The sequence below is a fragment of the Carassius gibelio genome, chromosome B16 (genome assembly GCF_023724105.1).
Source record: "Carassius gibelio isolate Cgi1373 ecotype wild population from Czech Republic chromosome B16, carGib1.2-hapl.c, whole genome shotgun sequence".
Classification (NCBI taxonomy): Eukaryota; Metazoa; Chordata; class Actinopteri; order Cypriniformes; family Cyprinidae; genus Carassius; species Carassius gibelio.
Window position 1 is genome coordinate 25,432,392 of NC_068411.1, and position 21,733 is coordinate 25,454,124.

Sequence of the window (21,733 nt, forward strand, 5' to 3'; positions counted from 1 at the left end):
GTGTGCATATGCTCTTTAAACATAAGTTTGTTCATATAAGTTTGCATACTGTATGTGTTTCCTTTAGGGACAAAAACAATGGTTAACTAACAAACATTATTAAAAAAATTATAAATAGGGCTTTTCTAATTAAAACAAGTAAAGCAATGCTGTAATAAATCTTTAATATTAGTCATATATATACATATTAAATACATATAAATTATTGAATCATATATATATATTTATTTCATTTTACACAGGTATATTTCTGCCCAGGTGCACAATGAGTCTGCCCAATAGAAATTTATTTTGCTTGGTAATAAAGTCTATTCCATTTTGAAAGCTATGTAAAGGTGTGTGTATGTGTACCTGTGAGATGGGGTGGTTGACGTAAATCCATCCTGTGCTGGGGTTGATGTGAAAGTAGGCTGGGTTCTGCTGGGACAGAGAGTAGGTGATGGCTGCATTGGTGCCCTGGTCATCATCATGAGCTGCCGCCCTCAGAAAACTCGTCCCAACCGGCGTGTCCTCACGCAGGAAGTCTGGCATGGGCAGGGTTAACACAGGCATCAACAAAAACAAATAACAACAGTCTAAAAACAAGAAATGCTTGCTGCTATAAAAATCCACATGCTGAGAAAAGGAGAAAAGGAATGCGTGTCCCAGAAACGTTTCATTCTTGCCCTTTAATTGTTAATGAGCTTTCTCAGTACCTCTTTTAATGCAATGAAAAGGAATTCTGACATCAAACTTACTGAACTTATATTTGCAATTATAAATAATATGACTTTTCACACTTATAGGCTAAGCGAGCTTTCCAGAATTGCATTAGAAAATGATTAGTGGCATGTTTATACTGTGTTCAGCGCATTAAAGCTCACCTTGCTCAGACTGTTATGCATTTTTAATATTAAGGTTTAATGTGTATTGACTACACTCAGGAATACTGGAATTTGTCAAGCTTGCAAAATCCGTTACTGCTGTTAAGTGCAATGTCAAAGGTCCATGTATAAATGTTTAAAGAGTTCACAGCTACAACGTGAGTTTGTGCTTTGTTCTCACTCTCATATCACTCCTTTATATATCCTCATGGCAGACGAACAAATCTTAAGTATCGTCAACAGATCCTATCACTACAGATGACCATTTGGAAGATTTTTGTACCCATCAAAAAATGTGTAAAAAAATATATATATTTTGACATCAGAAAAATATGCTGTACACTTTAGCTTACATTGGCGTTGATTTGAATAGGTCTTTGATAGGGGTTATAAACAAGTGGTTCTTACATTGGTAGCGGCTATTCTCAAACTTGGGGTCATTGTCGTTCTGGTCAGCAATGAGGACAGTGATCTGGCAGATGCCTATGAGGGGCTCTTGTGCTTGGTCCGTCGCTGTGACCGATAGTGTATACTCCCGCTGCCTCTCTCGGTCAAAACTTACTGCCGTACTAATAACACCTGCGCAACATATACAATGCACATTTCATTGGTGATATGCAATTTTATATATTTCAGAAAAGGTTTAATGCAACTAAATGGAATTAATTCAATTAATTCATTTTTTTGCACACACTAGGATACCAAATTGAAGACATTATGATGTTTGGAGAGCTTTAAAATTTTCAGAAAAGAAAAAAAAAAAAATATTAATGTATTAATTTTTTCGAAATTTCTATTTTATTAAATATAACAAATATTCCATTTAAATAATATTTTAAAATGAAATATACACAATATAAAGAAATGCATTCTGCTTATGTTGGGCTGAAGGGGTTAAAAAATGAAGCCCACTGACTAGAAACACATGACAGCTCAGGTTCAATTGCATGTAATCAATGACCTGGTAAAGAAGGAAGGAAATACCTGTGTCAGGGTTGATAGTGAACCCGGGTGAGGCCCCATCCCTCTGCATTATCCCGTACTTGACCTCCCCGTTGACCCCTGTGTCGGCGTCGTGCGCCTGCACATGCAGCACAAAAGTGCCCGGGGGCTGATTCTCCAGGACCAGTGCATTCACACTGTAGTTGTGGCACTTTAAAGAAACAAAACCAGAGTTTCAGACATGGATAATAACTGGACAAGAAATGCCAGAAATAAGTACTTGGGAAAAGGCCAATATCAAGATCTCAAACAAAAAACTGAAAAGTACTAGATTGATGCTGGTCATATGGTTCCTCATAATTACAAATAAAGAGCAAGAAAAGTGGGAACAGGACACCAAGGCAAGATGACAGAGATGATAAAGTTTGTATTTAGGATAAAGTGCTTGTAAATTCCTCTTTTGAAGTCCATGATAGGAGCAAACACACTCATAATGAGGCTTCAACCTCATTCTTCCTCCTCTTGCTTTCTCATCATGCTCTCATTACAGAGCGGGCATCTGGCAGGGCGTCCTGGTGAGCGCTGCCCACAAGGGAGCGGCATGTCAACTTAAGGCGATTAATCAAGTGACTAGATCGATACTGGGGCTAAAAGCTGGAATTAGCTTCCCTCCCAGCCTCTGAAAAGAATTCTCAGTGCGACTTGCACTTCACACCTCTCATTGTCTTTCGACACACACATTCTCACCCTTCTGAGAGGGCTTAGGGAGGATTTCCCAGTTTAGCAAGGGAAAAGACTCGAACAGATAGTCTATTGCCATAATCTGCAGTGCTATTAAGAGCGCCGGCAAGCAGCGACTACAAAGCAGTGTGAGGGTTTGTATTCGGCTGAATGTCGAAAAAGCATGTGCGACCAAGATGAGGCAGTGTTCCTAGGTGAACCTCACAACCTCACACTTTTGGGTCATACTACACCTTAAAATCAAGAGAGAAAAAAAAGCTATCTTAAAATTTAATATAAAGACCATTAATATTTCTGAAACATAAACTTTGACTTTCTTTCTTGCAATCCTTTTTTTTTCCTAGACTTCTGAGTTACATCTTGACGTTTTGTTTTTTGTTTCCACCATAAAAAAAAAAAAAAAAATTGAAAGTTTTTTTCACATGGTAATATTTGTTGTAAGTGAAAGTGACGTGACATACAGCCAAGTATGGTGACCCATACTCAGAATACATGCTCTGCATTTAACCCATCCAAAGGGCACACACCGCGAACACACACCCAGAACAGTGGGCAGCCATTTATGCTGCAGCACACAGGAAGCAGTTGGGAGTTCAGTGCCTTGCTCAAGGGCACCTCAGTCATGGTATCGCCAGCCCAAGACCCGAACCCACAACCTAAGGGTTAGGAGTCAAATTCTCTAACCACTAAGCCACAACTTCCCCTCTTGTACTGTTTTAAACTCCTGTAGACTAGATTAGATTTGCATTTCACTACTGGAAATACCAGTGCTGTCAATGCAGTTTTATGCAAGTGTTACTGAAATTTAATGCTTAAGCTTTGGGTTGGTGTTAAAAAAAGTGATCACAATTCAGTTTGCAAACAGATATAAGAAACCAGACCTATCCAATTCACAAAGTAAATATAATGATTTCTGCTTCTAATTACATTTTGGATGTTAAAACTTAATTTATATACTCGCATTTTATATACTGCAACATTCCATTATACATTATAAATCAATTACAGTGTTGGCTTTGAAGTACTAATTTGCAATGCAAACATTTTCTTCATTTTCTTTATGCATAATATATTCTCTAATATATTTTATTTTGGGATGATGGAAATGTGTTTTGTGCAATCATTTATTAGCTGCACAGAGCATAAAACCATCAAAATTCAAGAGGCATGTACAAACCAAACACAGACTACAGAAAAAGAAGACTGCTGAGGTGTTCATTTTTTTAAATGTTAATATTAATAAATTATCATTAATAAATACATATTGCATTTGATACTGCATTAAATCACAGCTTGATGTAAAATCAAGAGTCTTGAAACCAGTTGAGAACCAGTGATACAGTACAGAAGGAAAATACTGGTCAGCAGGGCAGGCATAGAGACAGAGAGTGAGAGGAAGGAACAGGGCCAGATGTTGCCCCTGGGGCTCACTTAGTGCTTCTATTTCATATGCATCCCCTGTGCCGGTGAGTAATTCCCCCTTGAAATATTCATGGGCAGCAGCAGAGGAGGTGGCGGCAGCGGCAGCAGAAGTAGGGCCTGTGGGGCTCACGGAGAGTGTACAGGGACACGATTCTGCCTCCTACACACTCACACACAGCCCTCCTGCACCACCGGCCTGTGTGGAAAAGCTCTCCCACCAGAGACCTCCAAGAGCCTTTAGATCTCCTTCTGCCAGCTGTCTGCTCTTCCCTCAGCTCTGCTTTCACCTGTCTCTTTCTCGCTGTGTTTCATTTTGCACACATTCTTTAATATTTCCTCTCATTTACTTGCTCATTTTGGGGGACGAATTCATGAAATAGTGTTTTAGCCAGATGTACAATATCGTCAAACATATTTTCAATATCTTAAAGAACCAATTCAGGTGTCTGGTTCACAGTCTGCTGCCATTTAGAAACAAACCTGAAAACCGAGAATTCTGTCATAGAAAATGCATTCAGCAATGATTTATAGTTTTTTTGTGTGAATTGGGTTATAAAAAGAGACTGTGTGCATGTCATCAGTAGACACAATTCATTGAATATTGCTTTATCTTACAGTATGTTTTTCGCTCTCTTATTTCTGTATATTAGCTCCCACCCATCATTCTTTGCTTTCTGTCCCCTCAGACTTCAGCTCTGTCTCTAAACACTGCCATTAGTGAGGTGTTCACAGTAACACTGGTATTAAAAGCCTGAGGCACTTCATGCTAGGCAGATTTAATGAGAGAATATATTTGAATTCTGTACTCGTATCTAGACCTCTTCTCCTGTACACACTTTTGGTTATGTCTCCTCTCTGTCCGCTGATTTAGTCTTTCAGTTTATAAATCACAAATGGATTTAGACATATAGTTTCAAATATTTTAACCTCACCTCATCAAATACTGGCTTGTTGTTGTTGATATCATTGATGCCAACTATGACCTGAGCGGAGCTGCTGAGGGGGAGAGGCCCACCGGCTGCATTGTCATCAGTCGCTGTGACGTTGAGGACATACTGAGGCCCACGCAGTTTAGGAGGAGGACTAAGCCGCAGTTTGATGATGCCTGTAAATAATTAAGAACAATTCTGTGAAAAATTCTGTGTTAAAGTGTATTATTTCCATAATAAATATGGTGCAAAAGTATACTTTGTTTTTTACAAGAATGTACAACCAAAAAAGTCACTGTCAGACCTGTTTATGAATACAGGCCTGCTTTTTTACCCAAGGTGACAACCTATTGAATCGAATACATTCATATCTGTAAAGAATGACAACTGCTTTTGTGCATCATGCTTAACAACCTTGCAAAATGGGTTTCTAATGGTTGCACATTCACCAAACAACCGAGTAGTATGGGGTTGTGTGCAAAAAAAAGTGCTGCTGCATCTTTGAAGTGACAACTGCATACAGCTTTTCTGAGTGCTGAAGCCATAGGCCATCTCTCTGCGCTGGACTCTAATAGTTTGGGTTGTGGAACAGCCGTGCCGAGAGGCTGATAAGACAGGAGAGAACTTTAGCATACTGCTGTTTTCCAGCTCTCAGGCATGAAATGCGCTGGTAAACAAACGAAAAGCAAACACTGCAGACAAATGTAACCTTGAGACTGAAAGCGCACAGGCAGGCAGGCATAAAAACCGACAAACATTGCATTCACACACAGGTGCACACACAAACAAAAAAAAAAAACAAGAGCTGTAGACCAAAAACAACACAAGGGGTTTGTTTTTTCTACAAATACCGCAAACGTGAGTTGAATGACAGATTAAAGATGCGTGCTGAGCAGACAGGAAGAGGAAACACGTTTTGTTGATTGCTTTGGATGTTCTTGTTAAAGACAGCATCCCTGAGGCCTTGTACCAGATGCCTAGACACTGTTACCAGAGCAGCGAGCTTTGAGTTTGTATCCCACTTGACTCACCCTTTTGGTTGTCCAGCTCAAAATTGCTGTCTTCGTTACCCCCGGTGATGGCATACGTTACACCATCCCCGTCTGGGTCTTTGGCGTGCACAATGGCCACTAGTGTCTCCGGGCCGGCGTCTTCCGAAAGAAAGGTTTTATATCTGCAGAGAGAGGGAGACAGTGATAGATAGACTCAGAACATCACAGATCCACCATCTGCTTCCCCTACACGGCCTCTGAAGCGTATCCCAGGGCACACACATACAACCACGCGGTCCCTGCACTGAGAAGAACCAGAGCAAATCCTAACATAAACACACACACATACTGCAGCTCTAATGATGATACACTAGCACCAGCTCCTTTATGTGTCTCCCAAACTCCTATCAAGGGAGATGATGTTCTCAAATAGAGCTCTATGTGTGTGTGTGTGTGTGTGTGTAGACGGCTCGCTTGCTTCACTGTGATTGTTGTCTTTCTGCTGAATCGGACCAAATGTCTGCCTCTCCTTCTGGCTACATTCAATAAATGCCAGGGCCGTATAGCCTGGTGCTCAGATATTGCAGGACCCTCTGCTTGGATCTGCTCTGATGAAATCCCATTGTGACAAAAAAAAGAGTGTAAAACTGTATATTCTTAGACACTCCAAAGAGATACTAGGAAAAAAGAGGGGGAGAATAAAAAAGAACACTAAAACTAAAATAGAACTAAAAATAAGAAATGAAATACACGTCAAATTAATATTTGTCAACTCAAATTACTAACCTAGTGCAAAAAATGAAATATACTAAAATGTATTTGAAATACATTTATTTTAAGCTAAGTATAATACAAATACATTTACATATTTATCTACTTAATAAAAATACTGTGCAATTGTACCTTTAGTATACTAAACTGCTATACTTAAAATTTGCTAAATTGCAACAACTAATTTTGTACTTAATGCACTTTAGTTGTGCGGAAATAGTGCTGAACTAAAACTACTTAAGTATATACTGAAGTTTAATTGATTGTGCTAAAGTGGAACTATTGCAAGTATACTTCAGATGGACTTTAAATATCTTGAATTTAAAGACCAATATTATTTGACATTAGGCACCATTGCGTTCTAAATAAAGGTAAATTATTGTCCTAAAATCTGCTAAATAAACACATATTTAATTAATTATGTGAGAACAAAAATTGGAGTGATTTGAGAGATCAACGATTAATTCTATAGTTGTGTAGTGATTATATGCAATATTTGATTGCAGAATTTTGTGACCAATCAGAATCAATTATTTCAAAAAGCTTTGCAATCAAAAGGAAAATGAAAGCAGACAGAAGAGAAGAATCATACATAGTTTGTGAAAAGACAGGGGCTTCATCGTTGACGTTGGCCATGCGGATACGGATGGAGGCTGTGCCTGTGCGAGGGGGCGTTCCCTTGTCCACAGCCACCACCGTGCACTCGTACATGTGGTTGGGTCTCTCATAGTCCAGCCTCTGACTCGGGCTAACCACCCCCTGAGATGAGATGTCAAAGTCCACGCTCTGGATGAAGTAGGACAGTTCTGCATTAAGGCCTGTATCACAGTCCCGTGCCAGAACTAGAAAGAGAGAAAGGGACGAAAGAGCCGTGTTAAACATCAGGTCACGTTGACTAAAGGCAACAGCTAGCAATAACACAGCAGTAAATTGTGGCGAAGGCAACCTTGGCGGAGATCTGCTCTGGGTCAGGCACAGAAAAAAGAAATTTCAGTTCTTAATCATGACTAGGCTTTCCTCAGACAGCTGTGTTCTCCTTAGGCCTGGAAAGTTCTGATATGGGGGTATTCACTATCAATTACAAGCTTTAATGACACTATGACCGATGCTTGTGTGGTTTTAAGGATGGATTTGTGTGTGTGTGTGTGTGTGTCCTTAACCATGCATGCAAAAAAACTTGCATTCAAAATTGTATGCAATAATTACTATTCATATACTATTAATAATATAAATTCACTTAATTCACCCCTAAATATATATATATATATATATATATATATATATATATATATATATATATATATATATATATATTTAATTAATATTATTATTATATATTATTAATATTTATATTATTAATAATATATGAATACTAATTATTGCAAACAATTTTGAATTTTGGTAGTTTATAAGCGTAAAATGATGTATAGATACAAAACTCAGAAAACTCTTAATATCATATATGATTTCAGAGTTTTGTGATATTTATGCCGTTAGAACACAGTGTAGCACTGAAAAGCTTGTTTGAAGTTGTTGGACGTCTAGTGCTAAGTGCTTTTTAAATTACGTACGGTGTCATATTAATAGAGCCAATATTAATTAAAACTATGTAGCAGAGGCCAATTCTATATTTGATCAATTTAAGTGCCCATCTGTCAGTGGCATGGCGAAAAGCTGCTGTTGACTGAAGCAGATCAAAAGTAAAAGTGGAGGAAGGCTTTGCTGTCATTAGGCCCAAAGCCAAAGTCAGGGTCCTGTATCATTATACTGCAGGCAAGCTGTCATCACACCCAGCTAGCCAGCACACTCATTTACTACAGCCACATGACGGCCCTCTAATCTCCAAGGCAAATAGCTAGCGCCCACAGTTGTAGCGAGGTTCAGCAGAAACCCTCTTTCTCTGGTTGTTAAACTGAGGACTTGTTGCGGCTGTAGGAAGCAGGTGGGTAAGGGTGGGTGTCAGTGCCCCGCACGCATATAAACAAGTTTCGGAGCGGCTGTGAACGCATGTGAAGTCATACAGCCAGGATTCAAACAGAAGGTTCATTAAAAATACAAGCCCTAATACACCGTCTCTTAGGGCTACCTATTACCATATTTAATGCATGCGAACGAGAGACTAGGGCTAAATTAAACATACCAGTTAGGCGGCTTGAGAGAGAGAGAGAGAGAGGGAGAGGGAGAGAGAGGCCAGTAGGAAGGTGGGCTAAGGTTGGGCGAGTTTTAAGTGCGTTGCTTCGCCGTGCGCTAAATCCTCTCTGAGAAGTTTTCCGTAAGATAATTGGAGCGCGTTCTGCACTTCTCTTCCTGCTAGGCCCTATTAAAAGCCAGCACCCAATTTACAGTCTAATCCTGTTTTAAGGTAAACAACAATAATAATCTTCTCTCCCTTCTGCCAGGCTTCGCACAGTCGACGATTGCGCCCTGGTTTTTCTTTTTTTTTTTTTTTCACTCACAACAGAACACATTTGATAAGCAAATAACAGCCCCAGCTGGTGTTTGTGTGAACCTGCTGCTTTTACACGTTGTGAGCGAGAGAAAGAGAGCGAGGGAGACGAAACGAGAAGAGAAAGAAGATACAGAGACAGAAAAAGAAAGTTGTCTTGCGTACCATACTAAAACAGAGAGCCAACTGGAATCAGAGGCAGGAACCGTTCTGTTTGCATACGGCGAACAGTGCGTGTTTTCATTTGGTGCAGTGATATGTAAACATAACTGAATTGCATAAACGCAGTTGGCATTCTAAATTAGTGCATCTGCCTCACAAAGCGTGCGGTCTGCCAGGTCTGACTCGCTTCTGTTCCTTGTTGCTTTGCTTTTCTCTCTTTTCTGCTTCTTTTCATCAGTGTCGTAGGTTTGTGCACAACAAAGTCTAAATGAAGAATAGTTCATCATTCTGCAGAGAAGGTGAGGGGCTCTTTGAAACGGTGGGCAGCACAGAGCTTTTCGATCTCTGATGAGCGCGGGATGAGAAGAATTTCCTGGCTGCTGAGCACATTTGCTTCTGTTCGATAGTAAGATAACTATTAGATTGGAAATTGTTAATACAACTGAATTAGAGATTTAAAAAAAAAGAAACATGCATGTATGTGCTCACACATGTATAATATATGAATTCTGTCTAAGCCTAAATTAAATCTGTTCATCATATAAAGCAATCTTATCTCTTCTTCACAACTTGAATTAAACTGCTCAGTTAAACTTTCTGACCTTTTTAGGATCTTCTTAATTTTTGTTACCAGCACTTTTAATGGAAGGACAGTAACCTCTCAAGTTAAAATATCTCATTTTGTGTTTTGAAGATCAAGTCTTATGGATTTGGTTGGACGTGAAGATAAATTACTCATGACAAATTTGGAGACTATCCCTTTAATAATGAGGGTTAGAGGTTTGCTCAAATCCCAAATGCTACTTATGAGCAATACTAACATAATAGTAATGCCTGCTTTAGCAAGCACCAATAATTAGGGCTTATGAATATTCAAACAACTAATGCACTCAAACCTCTTTCTGAAACGCAACACGACATCTCATTCATGTTTTTTTAGGCTTCTAAAACACCTTCAATTACAGTGATAAGATTGCAGATGGGGCCAGCACAGAGAGATAAACAGGTCCCATCCTATTAACGCTTGTGGTTTAGAGGAGGAGGAGGTCAGGCATGCCTCTTCTTCAGAGCTGTCTTTCTCTATCAGACATGATTATCTGAAGAATATGGAGGGGGTCGAAGCCCCCCACCTGGCCACAGCAGAGATCTCACCTCTATTGCTGGTTCACAGTCTCCGACCTGTGGTTATAGAGCCCACAATGTCAGCAAAGACACAAAATGGAGGGTTGATGGTCTGACTAGTTTGACAGAGCTAGTCGGGAGGATGAGAGATTGGAGAGGAGAGGAAGACGGGGGCAGAAAAGCTTCTCTGCCTGGAAGCCACTGAGCTGGCTTTGATTACAATCCATTTACCACCCAGAAAGCACTGCCATAATGAATTATTTCATAATTACAGGACTGAGTTGAAGAGACACTCGCCCCCACAGAGCAAGCGGCAACAGCACCTGCCTTAAGAGCGGGACTGCCGAGGGAAAAACACGGACAGAGAGAAAGAAAGTGAGACAGACAGAGAAAAATCAAGAAACAGACACTCACCCTGCAGTAAGGATGTGCCAGTAGGGGTAGTCTCAGGGACGTTGTCTCGACTGTATATGGAGTGCATAAATTCTGGTGTGCAATCATTCTCATCTGTGATGTGAACCACCACCTGCATAAGTAAGAGAAAGAGACAGAGAAAGGAGCATTACTATGTGGACAAGTATGGAAACCTGAATGGTTATAAATCTCCTTGAAAATACTCAAATAGCTTCATCACTACATAGTGAATCTTTAAAGGTCTTTAAAGAATCAGAATCACTAGACAACAGTAGTAATAGAGTTCAATGAAAGGTGAGTGCAGAAGCATTAGCCATCAATTCAATTTCATCTTCTCTAATTACGAAAAGCTTAAAAATGCTTAAAAATGTTAAATGCTATCCACAATGTTGACGCCAGAAATATTTTTTGATATTATTTTACTAGTGGGTGCAGGATACTATACATAGTTCTGTGACATAGTATACCCAAAAATTCTTCATACACTGGACTTCCAGTCAAATTTGGGACCAAATATTATTCAATCACTTTGACCTGACCATGTGTTCTTTATTGCTAATGAAACATTTTTACACCCCAAACTGAACATAATTAAGAATTAGGTGAGGTGTGGACACATTTACCACTTTTCTGCAGGATTTTGTGGATGAATTTATGTTTTTCGCATTAATTTTCTGCCCAGACCAACAGTTTGAAAGTGACTTCTGGGTGAACGTTGCTTCATGAATTACTAAGCAATTTTCAATCGAATTTCTCAGAAATTTCTTTAATGCGAACACTAAAATAGCTCTTGGGACAGAACTTCTTGTGATGCCGCATTCAAAATGCCAATCAGAACAATATTGATATTAAAACAGAACATTTGGAAACCAGCTAATCAGAATGACATTTAATAATTATTTATCACACAACCTCTGTGCAAATATTCTCCATACTCCATATTCTGCATATTGATTACAAACATCCCAATATTTACAACATTGCAAGAGTAAGTGAGCTACAAACATTTATTACTCATCACCTGACTGATTGGGTTGAAATTTTCTTTCTATTTTATCTATTTTATTTCTAAAATTCAGTAAATGACAATTTAAGAAAAAAAAATAAAATATATATATATATATATATATATATATATATATATATATATATATATATATATATATATATATATATATATATATATATATGAAAATGTTCTTTGGTCATCCAGCTTCTTGGAAAGATGGCTGACCTCAATATTTGCACAGAATTCAATCCGTAAAACAGGGTCTAAAACCCTGTATGAGCATGGATAATTTAGTGTCCTGAGTCACTTGGCTTTCTGGAGGCTTTCGGTTAAGTAAGAAGGCATAAGAGAGAGGAATAACATTAAAAGAAGAGGCCGAAGCAGAACAGAGCAGCTGCAGCAGAAGCCACTAAATTCAAATGGCTCAACCACCCCACAAACACACACAGAAACCCCAGTCAAACTCAGTGTGTAGAATGTAATGTAGCAGATCTCAGCTGAAACTCAGACGATAGTTTATGGAAGGGCGGTATTTACATTCAGGCTTCTCTCTGTGCAGCGATTTGTGAGCATTCAGACAGAATACTGGCACAGTATTTGACTTTGACCGAACAGAGGCAGAGGGAAAGCAGGGTACGTGTTCTCAGTGGGAGCGTTAGTCATGGTGAGGGTGAGTCCCGCAGAACTGCTTATCTCAGAGGAACAGCACTGCCAAGAGGGAAAAGTTCCTTACACTTAACACACGGCACTGTAGCTGATCATACAGCTCTGAAACCGTCAGGCCAGAGCCTTAAAACCCATGTAGCTCTGCATTACTGGTTTCTTTTTCTCTGCAGTTGTCCCTCAGGAATCTGCCCAAAGGAGGAAACGTTCTGTGTGTGTTTCATAGCTGCTGGAAGTTGAATATGGCAGTAATGAGACTGATGTCTGCTGCTGGAGGAGAATCACTGCTAATAACAACAGCAACAGGGGTCTAAAAGAGATGAAGAGTCTTAATGTAGAACTTCATCTTTATGAAATCATTTTTCACATGCTAAGCGGACAGATGCTTATTCTTTGCTAATTTTTGCTTTTCTTGTTTTTTTCCAGTCTCCTCCCCTATTGTCTCTTATTTTCTCTTCTCTTCTTATTATTTTTCTTCATCTCATTCCATCTGGTTTCTTTTCCTCTCATCTTCTTGTTTAGTCTCGTCTCTTCTCCTGTTGTTGTTGACTCTGGTTTTGCCTTGTCTCTTTTATTCTCACTTTGCCTTGTCTTTTGTATCATTTCATTTTTTAGTCTCCTCTCTTCTTGTTTCTCCTGGTCTCTTTTCTTCTCACCGTCTCACTTGCCTTGTTTAGTCTCTTCTTGTCTCCTCTCATCTCACCTGTCCTTTTATCTTGTCTGTCTTTGGTCTCGTCTTTTCTCCGGTGACCTTTTCTATTCTCTTTTCCCACTGTCTCACGAACACATTTAGTCTCTTATCCCTTTTGTCTCATTTAATTTTTTAGTCTCCTCTCTTCTTGTTTCTCCTGGTCTCTTTTCTTCTCACCGTCTCACTTGCCTTGTTTAGTCTCTTCTTGTCTCCTCTCATCTCATTTGGACTCATTTCTTCACTTTTCATCTAATATCATTTTTTTTCTTTTATCCTCATCTCCATACTTTTCTTCTAACATTTTGTTGCATTTTAACTTTTCTAGTCTATTGTATTGTCATCTCTTCTCATGACCTGTCCTTTTATCTTCTCTCTTCTGGTCTCTTATTGTCTCATTTGACCTTTTCTAGCCTCTTTTTCTGCTGTCTCATCAACACATTTAGTTTCTTCTTGTCTCATCTCATTTAATTGTCTCCTCGCTTGCATGTCTCACCTTGTCTTTTTCATCTCTTATTGTCTCTTATTGAATTTCTTTCATCTTGTTTCATTTCATCTTTTCTACTCTCTCCTCTTTTGTTTTGTCTCAACTGATCTCCTCTCTGGTTGCATCTCATCTCTTTTTCTTTTCTAGTCTCGTCTCATCAGGATTGTTTGTCTAATCTCTTCTCTGTTCATTTAGTCTTGTCCAGGCTAGTCTCTTCTGGCCTTGTCTCTTATCTTCTCCTCTTCTCTCATTTTGCTCCGTCTCATCTCTGTTCCAGCCTGTCGTACTCATGAAGTCGTCTTCACAGATGGTGTAATCATTTGGCAGGGGGCAGTGACTCCGACAATTATCTAAAATGTGCGAGTGTGTGTGTGACTGGTGCTGGCACAGACACAGGTACACATCATTGTGTCTCAGCCAAGTCCATCAAGAGGACTCAATTAATGTGGAGGAACTTCTGCCAAACAAAGAAGATCAACACGGAACAACAACAGTGTGAGCAACACGCACACACAAATGGATACATTTGTGCCTTTAATGACAGCAACAACAACAACAACACAATGGGTAAAATACATCGCACATCTGTCATATTTCTTTGCCTTTGTCTCTTCACTTCATCTTACACGTAAAGACAAATAAGTGGTAACAGCCACAGCTGTGGTGTGTTTGATGGCCTCAGCGCCACACACAATCTCTCATTAGTGCTTTTCTGCTGATATGTGTTTGTCTCTGTTTGTGCTTGCGTATGCCTTCATGCTTATGTGTGAGTGTTACTGTGTGTATCAAAGCATCCTCAGAAAGTACTGGATGTATCATGATGTGAAGAATGACTGACAGCCACACATCTTAATGTCAGCCCTAAGCCGGTTTGTCGCATTAAGTATGTGAGAGAAAACAAAATATGAGTGGGAAACCAGAACCAACAAAACAACAAGTTATTTACTTCTGTGCTAACTGTACTTTTGGGGATAGAAATGGTTGAAGGCCAAGGGAAGGAGCCGTTTAGATAGCTAGGTAATCGTGTGCTGACCTCTGCCATGTTGCTCAGTCCTGTATCTGGTTCGGAAGCTCTGACTTGCAGGTGATGGAGATGTTGTCCACTCTCAAAATCCACAGTTCGTGTCAGGCTGAGCGCCCCACTCTCCTGGTTTATGCTGAACAGGTTGCTTGGGTTCACCAGCAACATATAAGACAGAGTCTTCCTTTGGAAAGAGATAGCCTGGACCAATGCCACCCTACAGACACAAAAAGGAAATAAAATCAGTGCACAGGCCAGCATATCATTTATTCACTATGTATCCTATTAGAGAATGAAAACTACAGCTATGTTCCAAAACTTGTGAGCTAACGAGACAGTATTTAATAACATTAAAAAAGCATTCAAAATGCATAATTAAATAAGGACTATTTCATACAATATTTGTGTTTGCTATGTACAATACCATTTAAAATGCTGGGGTTAGTAAGAATTTGTAATGTTTTTGAAAATAATCTCAAAAACAATTATTTTATATTCTGAAATATTATAGTTTAAAATATTATTATTATTATAATGTCTATTATGATACATTTTAAAATGCAATTTATTCCTGTGATGGCAAAACTGAATTTTCAGCAGCCAGACTTCCTTGTGTCTCATCATGGTCCTTCAGAAATCATTATAAAATCAGTGATATGCAATGGCCAGCTTTGACAATAAGCCACCAAAAAAAAAAAAAAAAGGCCCATTAGTGGCCAAAATACAGTGACCTCTCAACCTCCTGCCATACAAATGCTGTCAGTGTCAACAAAGCTTTGGAATGCATCTGCTTTTATAGGCAGCGAGGCAACTAACAAGATTTTAGAAAAGGGCTAATGTCTCTAATGAATGTCTGAAATATCTTGGTTGTTCTTTGTGGCTCGCGTCCCCCGTCATCTTCCCCTTCCACGCTCTTTAACTTTAATATGGGTCTCTATTCCTCTCTTTTTAATATGTCTCTCTTTCAAAGATTAGCTGTCCTCTCCTCCTTCACACAGATTATTATGCTCAGTTCTGTGCCAGTGCCCGAAGGGAGAAGTTCAGACACAGCTCTTCATGTTTATCCAAAAGTTTCTTTTAATAAATATTTGAATTTGAACACGCTTTCAAATTCAGAGCCTGGGGACAAAATGATGCATCTGTGTTCCCCCTGTCTTCCACAACCCCCTCTATTCAGTCCGTCCCCCTTCTCTCAACCTCCGCTATCCCTCCGGGGGAATTGTTTCATGCAACAGATGACGCATAATGCTTTGGAGTTGGCCATGTTCACACAATCCTTCTCTTACCCTCTAATGAGCAGGAAATTCTGAAGCTTTTTTACATGTAGATGCACACAAACACGCCCACTAACACACAGCTTCCTGTACTCACGCTTGGCCCACCCCGGTGCTCTCTGGGATGTAGATCGTGTAGGTGGTGTTGGTGAACTGAGGGGGCCGGAAGCCAGCCAGTATGAACACAGAGGTGTGTGGACCCCTCCTGCCCTGCAAATCCACGGCCTGGACGGTCAGTGTGTACTCCTTACTGGGGGTCAGAGGTCGTCCTGTGGTCCTCACTTCTCCTGTTGTTCGGTCCACTTCAAAGGAGTCTTCTCCACCTATCACAAAATACACACCCATTTAATGTAGCAAATAAAATATAAAATAAAATAAAACAAAATATAAGGGTGATATATATATATATATATATATATATATATATATATATATATATATATATATATATATATATATATATATATATATATATATATATATATATACTTTTTTTTAAAGATCCATAGGTTTCTATTGGGTTTCTATTACAATTATTTTGTAATCTATATTTTTATGATTTATTATTTTGAGCTATATTCATAAATTATATTGTAATCAGTGTTGTCATTGTTAACTAAATTTAATAACTATTTTTATGATCCAAATGTTTGAATAAGAATGAAGAAGCAATAAATGAAATAAATAAAATATTAGATAAAAATTTTGTAAACTTAAATTTGAAAAATGTTGCACTAACTGAAATAAATTAAGTTTTTAGTACTAAATATAACAATTAAAACTTATATTAAAATGCAACTGAAAATGTGAAAGTAAAACCTAATTCAAAATATGACTATGTACATTAATAGTAAAGAAATTATACTAAATACTAAATTAATGTTTATGGTAGTAGTAGCATACATTTATTTAATGCCATGTCACCATCTTATGCTATTTTTATGGCAAAAACAGAAACTAACTTTAAATAAAAAATTAGTATATTAAGACACATATTATAGTATTGTACAGTAGAAACAACCTGCCTAATTTTAAAAATGATGACTTGTGGCATGTAACCAATTTAAAACATTGCCCAAAAACTGTGATGTGGCTCTTGTTTATAATCACATATTAAAAGAGCAACTCTTGTAAAGTTCAGCTCAAAGTGCAAGAGCATAACAAAGACAAAGTCACAAAAGCCTTGGAGTCTTTTTACACACATTAGGAGTGAGGGACCCTTCTGCCAGCTGTGGTTCAGTGCATCTGTGTGTGTGAGGAGCAAAATGCTCCCCTCCGTTCCTCCTTCAGGAAAATAGTAAGACAAGAGCTCATTTTAACTGCTGTCCCCTTGAGCATGTCGTTATTTGGGAGCAGAGGAAGAGGAGGTGGATGAAGAACACAGCTGCTAAGGCGGAGCAGATCTCCCAGCTGTACCCGCTCCTGCTTCAATGCTCATCTGCTACAAGCAGAGGTTCTGATCAGAATCACGCTTGATTCTGTCCTTACAAGCTCTCTCTCTCTGTTAATGGTGTAAAATGAAGATCTATTCCTACTTTGCAGCTTATTCTAACTAAGAATTGCACACTTAAACAGGAAAACATTGGGCGACCTCAAATTAATGTTTGGTGTCTTGTTTAGGGACGGGCAGCTCTAAGAACAAAACTGAAAATTTAGGTACACATTTACATGCTACTAAACAAAAAGAAATGATGATCTGACAACAATTATTTTACCAGCTATATCTGCCTGCACTACAAAGATGATTGATTAGTCATGTCTAAAGGATGTTGTAAGGCAAAACATACAATAGAGAGCCTGTAGCCCTTAAGCTGTGAAGATATTCATAATAAAACATGGCCTTGATTTTGTTAAGGGCAATTTTTCATTAAAATACTAAGCAAATTAATTAAGTGTCACTGTAAACCATAGCATGGCTGGAATGCCAAACTGACCAATTATGGTAGCATTTTAATTTCAGTCTTATTTCTACAGAATCAAGGTCAAAAATCTGCTTACCCGGAACAATACCCTTTTTGTCCTACATGGACTAGTAATTTATTCTCTGTCAGCGCAAATCTATTTAAACTGACAATGAACGACATTCAACTAAAAGACAGATCAAAAACTTGGAGGTAGAGTACTATAAAAGACCGAAAGACAGAGTTTATAAACATCAGAGTGTAATATCACCAGAGACAGAATATTTATAGCAGAGTCTAAATCCTTATGGACAGAGAAGTAATTTTGTAATGTCACAACATATCAGATGATGAATGACTGGCCATTATGAGAGGTTATGATGTTTCTGAAGATGTCCTGGAGGTACAATAAAACCAGTACGGCACACCTGTCCCAACATACACATACACTCACACATATACGTGCAGATCAGAGTTGTATGCATAAATCACATTTAGTCCGTTTGCTTCTCACTAATTAGACTAAATTCTAAGCATGCCTCAGATTCATTTAACCTTTTTTGCTCTCTGTGCACTAAATTAAATCACTTAAACACAACTGAATAACTATGGAAACGGCATGAATTACATTAGTCACTTAGTGTTTTATGCTGTTTCTATAACAGTGTTAACCAGCTGGCTTGTTAAAAAGATATGTCATTGCCATTGTTTTAAAATAAAAGGGTGTCTATGGTATGAAAACAAAACAAATTTCTCTCAAACCTGAGCTCCAGCTAACACCTTTCCATTTTAAGGGGTTAAAATTATTGATTATGTAATGTCTGCCTGCATGTGAGACATCAGTTTAATTCCCTTTTCATCTAAAATGGGCCAGTGTTCAGGCAGAATGATTGTATAGATATTTTTTCAATGGTCAAAGAGTCTGATCGTCAAACCCACCATCAACTAAAAGGAAGTGAGCTGTTCCCACTGAGCCATCGCCACTTCGGGCCACGAGCTTGTAAACCACAGAGCCAGCACCAGTGTCAGGCCCAACGGCTGCCAGGTAGGGGTAGGGGAACATAGCCCACTGAAGATCTGACAGGTTGGGGAGGGTCAGAGTCAGCCGGCACAGGTACCATTCATCACCTAGAGAGAGAGGGAAAAGTTCATAAAGAAACACATCACATACCAAAAACACTTTTGAGACATTGTAGAAGTTTTATGCATTACAATAAATAAAATAACAATGCAAGTACACTTTCATAAAGTTCATTGTTATTTATCAGGACAAAATATCAAATTAAAAGATGATGCACAAAATGTTTTTAGTTTTATGCATTACAATACATTAAATAATGTAAGTTCATGCAGTTATTTATGAGAAAAAAAATACATTAAAATTAAATATTGTCATTAATTAGTAATTATTGTAAATTAGTAATTACTTGAACATGGGAGGAAACTATTGTGCTTTCAAAGGGAACTGAGAGTAATTAAGAACTTGGACTGGAAACTAATGGAATAGCAACAAACTTAACCCTCCCCAGAACACCTTAGCAACAAACGGCAAAGATAAAAAAATAAAAATGCATAATAATACAATAGGCCCCAATGAGAGAAATCCAAGGCCCTCTCTTCTTCCCTCTCATGATACTCTTCTTGTTTTATCCCATTCATTGTCTTCGTTTTGGAGAATGTTCACAATGCTCTTCATAATATCTGTAATCTCTGCAAAATATCCCAAATACATCTACCAAGCCGTAGTGTTGCATCTATAGCCTCTGAAAGCACATTTTCTAATCCAAATACCCGCCAAAAGAGCAGGAGGGAAAGGGAAAGCCTTTAGCCACCCTGAGTTCAGTGACGCCTCTCGGCTTCAGACTGTCATTCAGCCCGAGGACGCTCGGCTACAAGAGAGAACTGACATTTCTGTAGAACACATCATCTCTGACTTCCCCTGTAGGTCCTGAGGAAGTTTGCTGTCAGAGACACGATCCGCTCCCTCAGACGGCCTCGGAAGATCAGACAGAGAAAGAAAGTACTTAACAGAACAGAAATATCTTTTTTGGGGTGTTTTTGTGTTCTCTTTTCTCTGTTGTTTGTTTGTTTCCACACTTGCATCGTGTTGTTTTTGACATTTCATGCAAAAGCGAGACAAGAGTGAGAATAAGAAGAAACTTCACTTCTAAGCACCTCGTCAAGAGGGAACATACTACTGTTACCCTCACTTCCTGTGTTTCATAGCCATGCTTTGGAGTATGTCAAAAGAGACTGATCGAGGGAGATGCAAGGAAAAGACGAAAGACACAACGAGAGCAAAGAGATACAAGGGTCGGGGGCTTGGGTGTCTTGCCTCTATGTTTCCATGTCTCTGTGTTGTGAACGTCTGCAGAGTCAGGATGTGTCGTGCAAACGGATGGACTGGAGCTCAGTCAATAAAACCACATTAATACAAGCAGAGTGAAAACACAAACCAACAAACCCCCACAGATCACTGCATATGTGAAAGCCAACAAAAAGTGACATTCTCTATGCAAATACATGTAAATCCTGTCAAAGTTGCTGTTGGTGTAATCAAATTCTGTGGCTGTCCACTTGCCACTGTGATTCACTGACGTTTGATGATAATACAGATAAATTATCAGAGGTCTACATGACTGAACCTAGCAAGATGTATGCTAATACATGCATAAATGTATCCAAATAAAGGGACATCGGCTTTAGCAGCAAGGCCTTACTGAATACATTTTATTCAATTTTTACGTCAGGAACTGTATATTAGAGTGAAATGATATTATTTAATGAATTTGCTAAATGAAATAACATTCTGTGTTAAAAAATATTTTTAATTTATAACAAAAGACCAAAAATAAACTGTTAGAATAAAAGGTTATATAATTTTCATATATACTATACTGTTTATATATATATATATATATATATATATATATATATATATATATATATGAATAATGAATCATATTTATGCACTTTTTCTCAAAATGGGGGACGGTATTGAGTGTTTTTGTTCAAATTATGGTTGGAAGACAAGGCAAAGGTAGGTGACTTCCTGTGGCATGAGCGGGCAGACAGACACTTCAACTCTGTCTGATACTGTTTGTGTAATGTAGGGGCTCCTCATTTTCATATGTGTCTAAAGATCTGCGTTCTCCATGTGGAATCAAAGACCCTAGAAGCGACCCTTCCTACCTCACACTGAGCTCTGTGTGCAGCCCACCATGGGGTGGCCTAAAGGTCCAACAGATGTGGATCAAACTCCAACAGCCAACACCCACACCTGAGAGGCTAATGAGACACAGGCTCAGTCAACAAACCTCCAACAGGGAGAGGGCAGTTCAAGGGACGCCCGAGGAACCCTGGCGAGGGTTTCAACAAATGTATCTCTACCCAACATCTTCAAAACAGCTGTCACAGTATCACGACATCCTGAAGGAATATAAACACCCCTCATACTGAGAAAATAAGGGAGGAAGGATCGGGTAAAAATGCTTTTTAGCTATGATAGAAATAGTAAAAAAAAGCCTGTCTGGTAATGAAAGAGTGTGATTTTTCTATCTGTTTCATGACTGGGCATCTTGCTCTTTGTTTCAAAAGAACAATATGGAACCCAAACTGGGATGTCTTTCTCACCCTGTGCATAAAACACAATGAAACAATTGCTTGATCTTTTTCAGCATCGCAGTTTGGAAGTTCAGATAATGTGGGGAAAAATCTGAGGAGAAAGCGCAAAGACCTTTGTGCATTTGTTTATGCCTCGCTAAGCCAAGCTAAGCCCGGATGGCGTGAAGCAAAGCGTTGGATATAATATGCTCCGTGTATAAATAGCTGGTGAATTTTATCTAAGTCCACCCAAAGCTCCGTACTAATTTGAATATCAATACAG

The 21,733-nt window shown here is 38.7% G+C and overlaps 1 protein-coding gene across 1 annotated transcript in view; it reads right to left on the reverse strand.

Annotated features, from left to right (window-relative positions):
- The window catches only part of si:dkey-22o22.2 (neural-cadherin), a 101,717-nt gene that overhangs the window by 34,874 nt on the left and 45,110 nt on the right, over positions 1–21,733 (reverse strand). Inside the window, exons 2-11 of the mRNA XM_052577531.1 lie at positions 18,787–18,975; positions 16,044–16,269; positions 14,685–14,889; positions 10,805–10,916; positions 7,253–7,502; positions 5,929–6,071; positions 4,901–5,073; positions 1,848–2,016; positions 1,272–1,442; positions 352–524 (exon numbers count right to left, since the gene is read on the reverse strand). Coding sequence (XP_052433491.1) covers positions 352–524; positions 1,272–1,442; positions 1,848–2,016; positions 4,901–5,073; positions 5,929–6,071; positions 7,253–7,502; positions 10,805–10,916; positions 14,685–14,889; positions 16,044–16,269; positions 18,787–18,975 — 1,811 coding nt within the window. The remainder of the gene's footprint in view (positions 1–351; positions 525–1,271; positions 1,443–1,847; positions 2,017–4,900; positions 5,074–5,928; positions 6,072–7,252; positions 7,503–10,804; positions 10,917–14,684; positions 14,890–16,043; positions 16,270–18,786; positions 18,976–21,733) is intronic.